This window comes from Cucumis melo, chromosome 1 (genome assembly GCF_025177605.1).
Source record: "Cucumis melo cultivar AY chromosome 1, USDA_Cmelo_AY_1.0, whole genome shotgun sequence".
In the NCBI taxonomy this organism is placed as follows: domain Eukaryota; kingdom Viridiplantae; phylum Streptophyta; class Magnoliopsida; order Cucurbitales; family Cucurbitaceae; genus Cucumis; species Cucumis melo.
In genome coordinates this window covers 36547764-36560870 of record NC_066857.1, presented here as the reverse complement: position 1 = coordinate 36560870, position 13107 = coordinate 36547764, and the positions used below count along the sequence as shown (strand labels likewise).

The 13107-nt window shown below is 38.6% G+C and overlaps 3 protein-coding genes across 6 annotated transcripts; 2 read left to right on the top strand and 1 right to left on the bottom strand.

Moving 5' to 3' along the window:
• Nucleotides 1–19: 19 nt before the first annotated feature.
• LOC103500572 (heat shock 70 kDa protein 15-like) lies at nt 20–5850 on the top strand. Of its 2 annotated transcripts, none has more exons than XM_008463924.3 (10): nt 20–322; nt 986–2213; nt 2509–2727; nt 2817–2912; nt 2993–3205; nt 4201–4395; nt 4480–4626; nt 4753–4902; nt 4989–5119; nt 5261–5850. In XM_008463924.3, the coding sequence occupies exons 2-10, from the start codon at nt 1044–1046 to the stop codon at nt 5472–5474; spliced, it is 2535 nt and encodes an 844-aa protein (XP_008462146.2). In that variant the 5' UTR covers nt 20–322; nt 986–1043; the 3' UTR covers nt 5475–5850. The 2 variants fall into 2 exon arrangements, with proteins under 2 accessions (XP_008462146.2, XP_008462147.2); XM_008463925.3 differs by having other exon boundaries at nt 143–421.
• A 176-nt stretch (nt 5851–6026) lies between these two features.
• LOC103500571 (trihelix transcription factor ENAP1) lies at nt 6027–8075 on the bottom strand. Of its 2 annotated transcripts, none has more exons than XM_051091152.1 (2): nt 7909–8075; nt 6027–7611 (listed from the first exon to the last, which is right to left on the bottom strand). In XM_051091152.1, exon 2 carries the CDS (start codon nt 7366–7368, stop codon nt 6211–6213), a length of 1158 nt encoding a protein of 385 aa, XP_050947109.1. In that variant the 5' UTR covers nt 7369–7611; nt 7909–8075; the 3' UTR covers nt 6027–6210. The 2 variants fall into 2 exon arrangements, with proteins under 2 accessions (XP_050947109.1, XP_008462144.2); XM_008463922.3 differs by having other exon boundaries at nt 6027–7470.
• Nucleotides 8076–8932: 857 nt separating this feature from the next.
• LOC103500570 (MAR-binding filament-like protein 1-1) lies at nt 8933–13079 on the top strand. Of its 2 annotated transcripts, none has more exons than XM_051091147.1 (4): nt 8933–9421; nt 10337–10380; nt 10494–10634; nt 10925–13079. In XM_051091147.1, the coding sequence occupies exons 1-4, from the start codon at nt 9142–9144 to the stop codon at nt 12656–12658; spliced, it is 2199 nt and encodes a 732-aa protein (XP_050947104.1). In that variant the 5' UTR covers nt 8933–9141; the 3' UTR covers nt 12659–13079. The 2 variants fall into 2 exon arrangements, with proteins under 2 accessions (XP_050947104.1, XP_008462143.2); XM_008463921.3 differs by having other exon boundaries at nt 8981–9427.
• The last annotated feature ends 28 nt before the right edge of the window (nt 13080–13107 follow it).

The following is a 13107-nucleotide window of genomic DNA, read 5'->3' as shown; positions in this document are numbered from 1 at the left end:
GAACTTCAGTATCTCTCTAGATGACTCTAGGACCACGACCGCTCCAATTCTAAAGGCTGCCCCTCGAATCAAAAAAAATATAAATAAAAAAGTAGACTCATAAAAATAATAAAAAATACGAAAAAATTAGAAAAATAAACGTCAAAATTCCATAGAAAGCCCTACAGAGTAGTACGTAGCCCTTTCTTTTATAAGCTTTCCCCTAGAGCACTTCGCGACTCGTGTTCGTGTACAAAGGCCGGTCTTGTGGAGACTTCCAGAAACCCAAGAATTTCAATATCTCTTCTCTTCTTTCGCTCCTGCTCTTCGGATCGCTCTGAAGGTTTGTTTCTCTACGCTGATATCATATCTGATTCAGATTTGCTTGTTTTATTCAGTTGTAGATCTGAGACTTTCGCTTCGTCGATTCAGCCATTTTGAAGTTAGTTTCTGTTTTATTTGCTTTCCTCTTCAGATTCGGTGTGTTTTTCTTTTACATTCAAATGAATTCTACTCTTGTTACTCTTTTGTGGAAATGAATCTGTTGCTTCACTTTTTTGTTTGCGTTATTACATTTTTCTTTTTTTTTTGCAGATTGAAGCATCTCGACCTAGTTTGATATCTTACTTTTTGTTGATTATTTCGTTTATTTAATGTGATGTGTAGTTTCCTTGTTTGATCTGTCTCTTGAAATGTCGAGATGTACTGATATGATAATAAGTATTTAATGAAGTGTATTTCTAATTTGGCTGCAAGAGGAAACAAACGGATTGCTCTAGTTGGATCGTGGCTGTGGCGTTTCATGTTTCTTGTATCTTATTTAAATCTTCCAATCAAATGCGCAAGATGGCGTATTGATTTGACATTACTGTAGTTACCGCTAATAAGTTCAAGAATATAACGATATTGATACTTTTTATAATAATTACTGGAACGGTTCTTCTTAAGGATGAACAATTGCAAATCTTTTTCTTGTTGATAATAACAACATCATTAATATTTTCAGGTTCTACTACTTTTCTGAGACCGATTGTTTTTGACACATCGGTTGAATCTCTTGCAAGATGAGCGTTGTTGGTTTTGATTTTGGTAACGAGAGCTGCATTGTAGCTGTTGCTAGGCAGCGAGGTATCGATGTTGTTCTCAATGATGAATCCAAGCGAGAAACTCCAGCTATTGTCAGCTTTGGTGACAAGCAGCGGTTCATTGGGACAGCTGGCGCGGCGTCAATCATGATGAACATCAAGAATTCAGTCTCTCAGGTTAAGAGATTGATTGGGCGGAAATTCTCTGATCCTGGATTGCAGAAGGATCTCCAGTCGTTGCCATTTTCTGTAACTGAGGGGCCTGATGGCTTTCCTTTAGTTCATGTGCGTTACCTTGGTGAGTTAAAAACATTTACACCTACTCAGTTGTTGGGGATGCTATTTTCGAATCTGAAAGGCATCGCCGAGACTAATCTCAACGCAGCAGTGGTTGATTGCTGCATTGGAATCCCAGTCTACTTCACTGATCTTCAGAGAAGGGCTGTATTGGATGCAGCCACAATTGCTGGATTGCATCCCCTTCGCTTGATACATGAAACTACTGCGACAGCCTTGGCTTATGGTATTTATAAAACCGATTTGCCTGAAAATGACCAGTTGAATGTGGCATTTGTTGATATTGGACATGCAAGCATGCAAGTGTGCATAGCAGGCTTTAAGAAGGGGCAGTTGAAAGTATTGGCCCATTCATCCGATCAGTCTCTTGGTGGCAGAGATTTTGATGAGGTACTATTTCATCACTTTGCAGCAAAATTCAAGGACGAATACAAAATAGATGTTTACCAGAATGCAAGGGCCTGTCTTAGGCTCCGAACTGCATGCGAGAAGCTTAAGAAAGTCCTTAGTGCAAACCCTGTGGCACCTTTGAACATAGAATGTTTGATGGATGAGAAGGATGTGAAGGGAATCATTAAGCGTGAGGAATTTGAACAAATAAGCATTCCTATTTTAGAACGTGTTAAAGGACCTCTGGAGCAGGCTCTTGCAGAAGCTGGTCTTACTGTTGAGAATATCCACGTAGTTGAAGTCGTTGGTTCAGGTTCTCGTGTCCCTGCTATAATCAAAATATTGACAGACTTCTTCAAAAAGGAGCCTAGGCGTACTATGAATGCAAGCGAGTGTGTTGCAAGAGGTAGTGCCCTTCAGTGTGCAATCCTCAGTCCCACATTCAAAGTGCGAGAATTTCAGGTAAGAGCACCGATTGAATCACTACAATTGATCTTTTCCTTTAGACTGCCCTCTGACTAATATTCTCTTGTCAAATCAAGATTTATTGTTTTTGCGTTCACTTGTGCATTATTCATACACATATAAGAACGTTTTTCTTTTCATTAACTTTTGATGGAACATGTAAGTCATAATTCAACATACCTGATTGGTAGCGGTAGTTTTGAAGTTGATCATTTAAGAAGGGTGAAACTATTTTGCTGAGTATGTGCTTTTTTGCATTTCCTCCCTGATTCATCGGTTTTCCCTTTTGAAGGTAAACGAGCACTTCCCATTTTCCATAGCTCTCTCGTGGAAAGGTGCTGCTTCAGATTCTCAAAATGGTGCACTGGACAATCAGCAGAGCACTGTTGTTTTTCCCAAGGGGAATCCAATACCTAGTGTTAAGGCTCTCACGTTTTATAGGTCTGGCACATTTAGTGTTGATGTACACTATACTGATTCTGATCAGCAAGGAAAGATCAGTACATATACGGTAAGGGTTAACCATTAATATTTGATTAGCTTGAGCATTTGCTGTTATGTAGTAATGGAAATTAAGTTGTTGGTGATGTGCATATCCAGATCGGTCCTTTTCAATCTTCTAAAGGTGGAAGATCAAAGGTGAAAGTGAAGGTTCGACTTAATTTGCATGGAATTGTCTCTGTTGAATCAGCAACAGTAAGTCATCTATTGATCTTTCCTCCTTATTTTGTGTGTGTCTTTAATCTTCTCTGATGGCGGAATTTCTGTGGGTTTAGCTGTTAGAGGAGGAGGACGTGGATATTCCAGTCACCAAGGAACAGCCAGCTAAAATGGAGACTGATGAAGCTCCCGCTGATGCTGCTGCCCCTCCCAGTTCTAACGAGAACGATGTCAACATGCAAGATGCCAAAGGAACCACAGATGCTGGAGCTGAAAATGGCAGTGCAGAGTCAGGAGAACAGTCCGTACAAATGGAGACAGATTCCAAGGTGAGTACGGGGACTTCCATTCCCAATCCTCCAACTATCTTGTGTGGTCTCTATCGATATGGATAATTTTTATTCTTGAGAAACTATCAATACGGATAATGAAATCTAGGAATTAATAAGCTATATGTGTATATGTAGTCTGTATGGTAACAAGTTGGAGGTCTATGATATATTGAATTCTGCCCTCTTTTCTCAGTTTGATTTCCCTAAGTCACACTTTCTAATTGGCTTTTCTTTTTATCCTGGTTTCCTTTTCCTTCTCTTTTCATTCTACTTCATCATGGTTCTGATTTTTTCCCCACTTTCTTTTAACATATAGATTTCAGTGTGTTGAATACTTAATTGAAAGATTGAAATTGTACTTCATCCTTTTTACACGTTATAAGCAAAACATAAATTCTGAAACCTTCTGTTCAAACACCTCCAATTTCTCCTCAATTCTTTTTTGAGCTGTTCTCTTGATCCGTCCCAGGTTGAAAATTGCTTGTTCTAACAGAAATTTATTCGATAGTAATATAGCCAAAGGCTGGTATAGAAATGACAATTCAATTCAGTAAAGAACAAGACACGAGACAGAGCATTAACAAGAACAAGATTACAGTAAAGAAAAACTTCCGACTTTCCAGTGTTCCCTCACTCTCAAGAGAAATCCCTAACTCTCACCCAATGAACATGCCCTCAACAACCAACCTCTCAACCGCTCCCCCCCCCCCCCCCCTCAAGCTTAACAAACTGTGGTCCCCCTATGTTCCCTCAGCAGCCACACTCCCACAAACACGTGCTTTTCCCTTATCACCCTTCCTACTATATTGTAGTAGGTGGCCTAACAGTTTCTTTGGGAGTCACTAAAAGGGTCAAGTCCCAACTTTAGTTGGAGTAACTTAGCTTATTGTTTCGGTAGCAATTTAAGTTCATGGTGTGTTGTTTTCAGTACACAGTAGTTTTCTGTGGGTAGGTAGTTTCGTATTGTACATAGCTGATATCTTGGCATTCAGGTTGAAGCACCGAAGAAAAAGGTAAAGAAAACCAACATACCGGTAGTGGAATTGATTTATGGTGGATTGGCAGCTGCTGATGTCCAAAAAGCGGTGGAAAAGGAGTTTGAAATGGCTTTACAGGATCGGGTGATGGAGGAGACCAAAGAGAAGAAAAATGCTGTTGAGGCATATGTGTATGAAATGAGAAACAAGGTTAGCTACGGCTACCCCTTTTTTATGATGAGCTTCTCTCAATGTTGAATTTTGACTGAACTGATGATTTTTCTTTTTTTCCAGTTGCACGATAAATACCAGGATTTTGTCACTGAATCACAGAGAGAAGAGCTTTCTGGCAAACTTCAGGAGGTTGAAGATTGGTTGTATGAGGATGGGGAGGATGAAACAAAAGGAGTGTACATTGCAAAACTCGAGGAATTGAAGAAAGTAAGTGATGATATGTTTCATGCTTTCATCCACCCTAAGGAAGAAAATACTGATATTGATTACAAGATATACTCTCCCTTTTCTGTACGTGATCTTTGTACATTCTAATGTTGAACATAATTGCAGCAAGGTGACCCGATAGAGGAGCGTTACAAAGAGCATATGGAGAGAGGAAGTGTGATCGATCAACTTGTTTACTGCATCAACAGTTACAGGGAAGCAGCAATGTCAGCTGATGCTAAATTTGACCACATCGACATCTCGGAGAAACAGAAGGTACTCCATTGTTTCAAGTCTCTCTTCTTGGCAATTATGCGTTTAGGTGATTCTAATTCATTGCCCTCTATCAAAATATTCTGCAGGTCTTGAACGAGTGTGTGGAAGCTGAGGCCTGGTTAAGAGAGAAAAAGCAGCACCAAGACTCACTACCCAAACATGCTACACCAGCCCTCTATTCTGCTGATGTGAGAAAGAAAGCTGAAGCACTCGACAGGTTCGGGATTCCTTTACTTTTTTCCATCTAAATTGAGCATTGAATCTATTCCGTCGTCTTGTTGGCATGCTAATCCACAGCAAGCATTGCTTGTATAGCTGCTCGTTGGTTTTTTTTCCTCACGTCTTGAATCCTCTGCAGGTTTTGTAGACCAATAATGACGAAACCGAAGCCAGCTGCTCCCGAGACACCTCCCCCGGCTCCTCAGGGCAGTGAGCAGCAACAGGGAGATGCCAGTGCTGCTTCTAATGCTAGTGCGAGCCCAAACAGGAAAGCAGGTGATGAAACCGAGGTATCCTCAGCCTCTACAGAGCCAATGGAGACGGAGAAACCCGAACATACTAGTGGTGCTTGATCTCTGCTTAGATGCCTTGCTTTATTATTTATGGAGAACTGTTGTCGAGCCAAAAAAAACGAAATGAAATCTTGATGAGCTGATGAACAAACTATGGAAAAGGGCTGGCCTTGTATTGACTTGTGAAATCACTTGTGAAGCATTTTGCATTCGGTTGTTTTCCCTAGGTGTTTCTTTCGTTGCTGGAGCTAGTCTTCACCAATCCGTTTCTTTCTTTTTTTCTTTTTTCTCTTTCTAAAGGAAAATTTTCAGAGAAATGTTTGTGCTATTAATTGCCTCCCGTTTTCGAGGCTCATACTCCTATTTTCTGCCCTACTTTCTCTATACCATTTTGAACTCGAAATATTATTAAATGGATAATTTTTGTTCATCTAAATTTACCATCTTGTTACTGCTTCACATTATAGTTTGGGTCATCAATTTCAGGTTACGATGACAAAATGGCCATATCGTCTTCTCAAAGACAACCCTTTAAGGTTAGAAATTTAGCCATGACGATGTTGTTTTGGATTTTAAGACAAAATATATGGTTAAAGATAGGAAAAGATGAAGTGAAATATAATTCTGTAATTCTATTATTGTCGTCAAGAAGTAAGAACGGTTCCATCTAATATCGCACTAATTAGAAATCAATTGGGGGGGCGGGCCCTCCCATATATTATACAAACAGAGAGTGATCAATAACATACTAAGGAAATATAGTAGTAAACATCCAAGATTGTGTATTAAGATTACATTATCCACTGGCACTCTTTGCGGAGGCACCGTATTCCTCATCGTCCCCCTGCCTAAGTTTGGCGATCTCTGCTTGAGCTCTCTCCATTATCTGCCTTTTCTGTAACTCCAAATCTCTTAAGAAATCCATCCTCATCTTCTCTAACTCCATCATTTGATGTCTTTTGCTGCTCTCGATCTTCTCGTAAATCTCACTGAACTTGTGAATGGAATCGGCTAGCATCCTGAAGGAAGAGCTATCCTCGTTGTTCCTCCCGTATATTCTTTTCTTTGGTGGAAGTCCATCAAGTTCGTCGTCCTCGCAATCATCAGATTCTGAGTTATCGGGGCTATCCCTCATCTCATCCAGCCCATTTGCACGATTCAGATAAGCTCTAGGGTTCATGAACACATACTCCCCCGAATCTAACCCACATGATAAGCCACCTTGGTTTGGAGGTGAAGACATTAACATGTCCATCTTCTTAAAGTAAACCCACTTGCTTGTAGGTCCACCCATTTCTGTTGATTTTGATTTTTCCTTTTTATACTTCTTCTTCAAGGTATCGAGGCGGTTACGACACTGTGTGTCAGTCCTGTCAATCTTAGAGACCTCCGATACCTTCTCAGCAACCTCTTGCCATTCCTCAGATCGAAGACTTTTCCTTCCATGTTGAAGAAACCGTTCACCCCAGGCATCTAGAAGTACAACTGTTTCATGTTCGTTCCAATCTGTCAATGAATTCCTACCCCCAACAAATGATTTTTGTGCTGGGGTTGAGGATGGTGGTGGCATACGAGGAGCAAGTTCATAATTGGATATCAAATTCTTTAACCGTCGCTTCTTGGGGTGCCTTTCCAAATCAGCATCATCCAATTTCACAGTATTGTTCTGCTTGATATCTTCATCCATATCAAAATCATCTTCGTCATCGCCATCGTCTACTTCTTCACTCGTGTGAGCAAAACCATTGTTCTGATAATTTTCATCTTCTTCCTCCCCCAATCCATCCTCTTCTTCGTCATCCTCAACATCCTCATCCACATACTGATTACTGACTGGCCTTGAATAAGAAGGATCCTGGAAAGGAATCTTTTGACGCGGTAGAGAACCAAAATTTTCCCGATGGTTCACACTGTAACGTTTGGATATAGGATATCTTTCTTCTCCGTTATCCATTTGAGATCAAATAACAGCAGAAACAAAATCTCAGAGCTAGTCCCTCAAAAACCCAACCGTTTGTCAAATTATACCATAATCCACATTTCCTTGACAACCGAACTGCAATTAAGGACAAAAAAATCACTACATCCGTTCTCAAACAACATATCTTTCTACAAATCGACCTCAGAAATAACTTTACTCCCTAACTCTTCAAAAACCCATATTGGATAAATAATCTCCAGCAAGAATCTCGAACTTCTGCCGAAACGATAGGAAATAACTATTAATCAGATCCCCTATGTCTCGTTCGAGATCCAGAAATAATTCAATATGCTACAAACTCCAATTCATCGACGAAAAGAGGTGCCAAAAAAAAGCAATAATTAACCCCTATCTTCTCGATTCCATAAAAATATCGTGCGAACACAGTTCCGTGACACCAATTGGAATGGAAGATCCAAAAAGCATAGAAGAGGGAAATTTGTGACTCTCCAAAAGCCCTAATTTCAGAGAAGAACCGAAATTTCGAGAATATCAGAGTCCACGAGCTCTTACCTGGAGCAAAAAGGAGGAAAAATCAAAGAACTATGCAGCTGCAGCTGCACGATTCAGCTAAAGCTTGTTGTTGTGTCTGAAGAAGAGCTCGGAAGGGTTCGAAGAGAGATGAAAGGAATAAAGCTTTTGGAACAAACAAGAGGACAGACGAGGGAGCAAGACACGGGTATATCTTAACGTTGCTGCTAACGTACGCAGATCTATTTATTGCTTCCATTTGGGCCATTTTATTGGGCCGAAATTTTGATTAATTTTGGACCGAAACAGGGTTTTGAATCTCGTGGGCCTTGGTTGCTTGCATTATTATTCATTGTGAATGATAGATTCTCAAAGTTCTTTCATTTAAATTTTAATATATTTGTAAATTTGTTTTTACTATTATATATATTAATATTTTGGGTCGAATTACTAATTGTTTATAGAACTATATATCTAAAGAGAATACTATGAATCTCTAAAATTCATAGTTGCAAACATAAAACTCAAGTTTTATGCTAATATATGCTTAATTCAAAGTCATGTTTTGAGCTAAAAAGTTGTATAATAAGGTTTGAAGTTAATTATGTTCGTATTTTCTATAATTTTAAAGAGTTAACATTCCCGTATTTATAGTTTGAAACTATTAAATAAGATGTAGAAATATTGAAAAAAAAAAACTTTGTTACGAACAATGAAATTAAAATGGTTGGTCTATAAAATTTGACAAAACAATATAAACTTATAAAAATATTGGATGAAACGTTTGAAACCACTAAAATTACATCGAAGCTAATTTCAAATCATTGATTAAATTTTGGCATTTTGTATTCTGAATTTGCTTTTCCTTCCAAGGAGACCAAAAACAGTATGACATGGCAACATAACAGAAGCAAGTTGTGGATAAGCTGAACTATTTTCTTACGTGGCATGTTTTTAGTGGTTAGAGAACAATGCCAAATGTTCAAGTCCGTACTATCCACGTGGGATCTGCTTACGGAATGAACCACAAATCAGTTCAATATTACGAAAAACAACACTGAACTCTAACGACCGCGAACTATGGATCCATGTAAATTATAGAATCCAAAGAGGGTATAGAAGTCAATTTCGTATCGGCTTCAACCACGGGAAGCCATAGCCGGAGCCGGAAGATGGGACGAGACGGATAGAAAAAAATAGGGAAAAAGAACATTTTTGGTTCATCTTCAATCATCTTGCAAGAGAAACAAACTGGAAGGTTGAACTGTGAAATCGATGATGGGTTTTGCAATGGGAAGCACTTGCTTTTCTCAGTCTCCGCTTTATGTTTCTCGCTTTTCATTTTCTTCAGTTCCTTCTTGTTCTTGTTCTTCACAATCAAATTCACTACCCTTAAGAAACGTTGAGGCGAAACAGAGAAGTGGAGTGCCGGCGGCTCTGAGGAGCAAAGATTACTCGAACGACGATGGATTATGCAAGAGGAGGGCGATTTTATTTCTGGGTATTTCTGTATTTCCGATTCTGCAATTCAAGGCTCAAGCTCTTGACGGTTCGGGTACAGGTTAATTGGTCCTTTTGCTTTTTCTTATTGCAATGTGGTTGTTTCGGAATTTAAAGAGATGGGTTGCGGTTTGGTTGGGTTAGTTTTCAATAATTAGTGTACATAATAGTCCAATGAATTGAAGTGCGTTTAGTTAGTTAACAATGTTATGATTACGGTGACAGTTTGCATATCAAACAAAGAAATTTTTGATAGACAGTTCTGTCAATGGAGATTCTGTTGTATATGGGAAATAGCTGGAGTCTTTCTTCTATATATGACAGATTTTTATAGTGCTACTTGTAATTTTCCTTATGTATGAAGTTTTAGAGCATTGACTCAACTAGGTAGCCGTATGAATATAGTTGTTTTTCTTATTGTTACGTTACTTGCTTTCTTTGGAGTTTGGAGTGTGGTTTCTTGTAATTAATTCTTCCTTCTGAAAATTCGTGAGTAAGTAATTCTTCCTTTAGTTCTTAGATGAAAAGTTTGTATTCTTTTCAAACTCAGTAAACATTTTCCTGTTGACTTCATGAGTTCATATATACCAAACGGCGGACAATTATAATTTATAGACTATGATCTTTTTCTGGAAGAAGGTTGATAGTTTATTTGCAATGGTAGCTTCTTGTTTTTTTATTGCTCAATTGGGCCTCATATAGCAACTCCTGATGCAAAGTTGTAGACAACCAGAATTTCCACATTTTGTGGTTGATCATTTAGTCAAGTCAATTTAATGCATTTTTGTGAATTTGATGTCAGTTGTTAATTACTTGGATATTGTTTAAAAGTCGTGTGAATATATCTTATAGCTTGGATGAGGTTTGTCGTGATATTTTGTTCCACATCCATTGTCTTTAAAACATAGGTGCCAATTGATGTTTTAATCTTTAATTGTGTAATCTTCACACATCTATTTGATTTGTTCAGAGAAAACTGATGTGAAGGCTCAAGAAGGGAATCAAATTGTTGAGGTCTGAATCTCTGCTTAATTTACAAAAATATGATTATTTTGATTTATTTTTACTATGTTATGGTTTCGATCATTCCTGAAATTTCCCTAATTATGCTGTTTACTTTGGGACAGCAAGCGGCCCAGATAGAGAAACCACCAAATCCTTTTGCATCTATTCTCAATGTAATTGGAGTTTTTGGTTCGGGGGTGCTTGGATCACTCTATGCAGTAGCTCAAAAAGAGAAAATGGCTGCCGAATTGACGATAGAATCTGTAAGCTCATTCTTGACAAGGCAAATATTTTGAACACCCACCTTCAAATGGTTCAAAGTTCACTTTGCATTTGTATTATTCTTTGCCTGATGGAATAATCAAGCTTTTCCTGTCTGTTCTCAAATACATTTCGAGCTATGATTTTAACCAATAATCCTGTCTTCTCGCATCCCTTTTTTATTTGCTGTACGTAAGAAAATTTTGAATAGCTGATGAATATCTGAGGCTCTTTTTTTGAGATTTTTTGTTCTTCACTCTGAATGACAATGGTATCAAATTTGAATTCACAGATAAGTACTAAACTAAAGGAGAAGGAATCTTCCATTATTTCAATGAGGAGAAGCTATGATTCAAAGTTACAGAGTGAACAGGAAGAACATACGAAGCAATTAAGTAAGGCAAAGGAAGAACAGACTTCTTTGGTGAACCAACTAAATACAGCCAATGTCACTATTGGACGCTTGGGGCAGGAGATAAGAAATGAGAAAGGGAAAATAGAAGAGCTCAATGTTTGCATTAGTAACCTTCAAAAAGACCTCTCAAAGGCTGAGGAAGACAAGCATATACTCGAGGCGAAGCTGCAAGAAAGTCTCGTATCTATTGAGCTTTTACAAGAAAGGGTTAACTTGCTTGGTTTGGAGCTCAAGGATAAGGAGGATGATATTCAAAAGACCAATTCTTCCCTTGCAGAAAAGGAGGTAGAATTGAAGAACCTGTTGTCTTCCTACAATCAAGCAAAGGATGAATTGGTTGCTGCCCGTTCAGAGATTCAAAGTTTGAAGGACGAGCTTCAGAGCAATAAGGAAGAACTTGAGATGAGGATTTCTATGGTGGATGAATTAAATGCCAATGTAGCTTCTTTGGTCCTTACAAGAGACGATTATAAGAGAAAATTGGATGATGCAGAGGATGAGTACGATCGTCTTAAATTATCTTCAGAAAAGAAGGCGTCATTAGATGCTAAACTTTTAGGAGAAAGAGATCAGGAAATTCAGGAACTGCAAGAAAATCTTAGGATTGCTATCCAAGAAGTAAATGGAAACCAAACAAGAATTAATGATCTGACACAAGAAAGAGATGTTTTGAAAAAGAAGTTGGAATTAGAATCAAGTAATGCACAAACACTGAAAGATGAATTGGAAGTTACTCAAGAAAATCTTAGCAAATCAAGAAACCAGGCTTCTGACCTTACAAATCAGTTAGAGGAATCGAAAAGCAAGTGCACAGAACTTCAGTCTGAGGTTTCTAGACTGCAGGCTGAATATGATGAAGTTAGAAATTCATTACAAAGAAAGTTTGAAGAGGCAAAACAGAATGGTGAAATATTGGCCAGTGAGCTTTCAGAAACCAAGGAACAGCTCAAGAAAACAAATGAAGAGTTGCAAAAAGTATCTCATGAGCTGGCTATTGTCATTGAAAGTCGCAATGGTTTACAGAAGGAATTGGAGGATGTCTATCAAAGGGCAGAAACAATAAGTAACGATTTAGAAGAAGAGAGGAAAGTAGTTTCTTCTCTCAACAAAGAAATTCAAACGTTGGAGAAGCAAAATCTGAAGGATAAGGAAGCACGAAAGTCTCTTGAAACGGATTTGGACGAAGCGATCAAGTCACTCGATGAGATGAACCGCAATGCATTGTTACTTTCTAAAGAATTGGAGAAGTCAAATTCCCACGTGGCCAATCTTGAAGACGAAAAAGAAGTGCTTCGCCAAAGTATCACTGATCAAAAGAATGCCACCATAGAAGCACAAGAAAATTTGGAAGATGCACATAACCTTGTCATGAAACTTGGAAAAGAAAGAGACAGTTTTGAGAAGAAGGCAAAGAAACTGGAAGCAGACTTGGCATCTGCAAAGGGTGAAATATTGAGGCTCAGGAGTGAAATGCAGTCATCAAAAGCCATAGTGAACAACAATCAGCAACAGGCAAATGCTGAAGCTGAAGGCAAAGTCAAAGTTACCGTCGCCAAGAAAACTGCCAGGAGGAGAAAGCCAAGTACTCAGTTGGATAAAGAGCTGTCCTGAGTGTCGTTTACCTTAACCCTCCTCTGCCCTTATCCATCGCTCCAACATCTGTTTATCCTGTTACGCTCTTGTCCAGCTAGGTGCTATTGGTTTTTTTCTTGCCATAGCCCTTTGTATTCTACTAATAAAACAGCAAGTAACAAGATGTTGTCTATTGTCCTTGCTGCGAGGATCCATATCGTCGATGCCAAACGTCACGATAGTTTCACAAGCAGTGTATTCAAGTGATCAAGAAACCTACTGAACATACTCCACCTTTTCCACGTAAGTTGCTGAAAAAAGCAGAGAATGTATGATTGTATCAAGCTTGCCATGTATAATTAGACAAGGCTGAATCTAAAATTGTTTTGGATCCATTTTGTACTTTGTATTGCTCAGCAGTGAATATTGGAAAAAGAAAATTGCAATTTTTCATCCTCAATTACTGGACTTATGACTAATTTCATCAA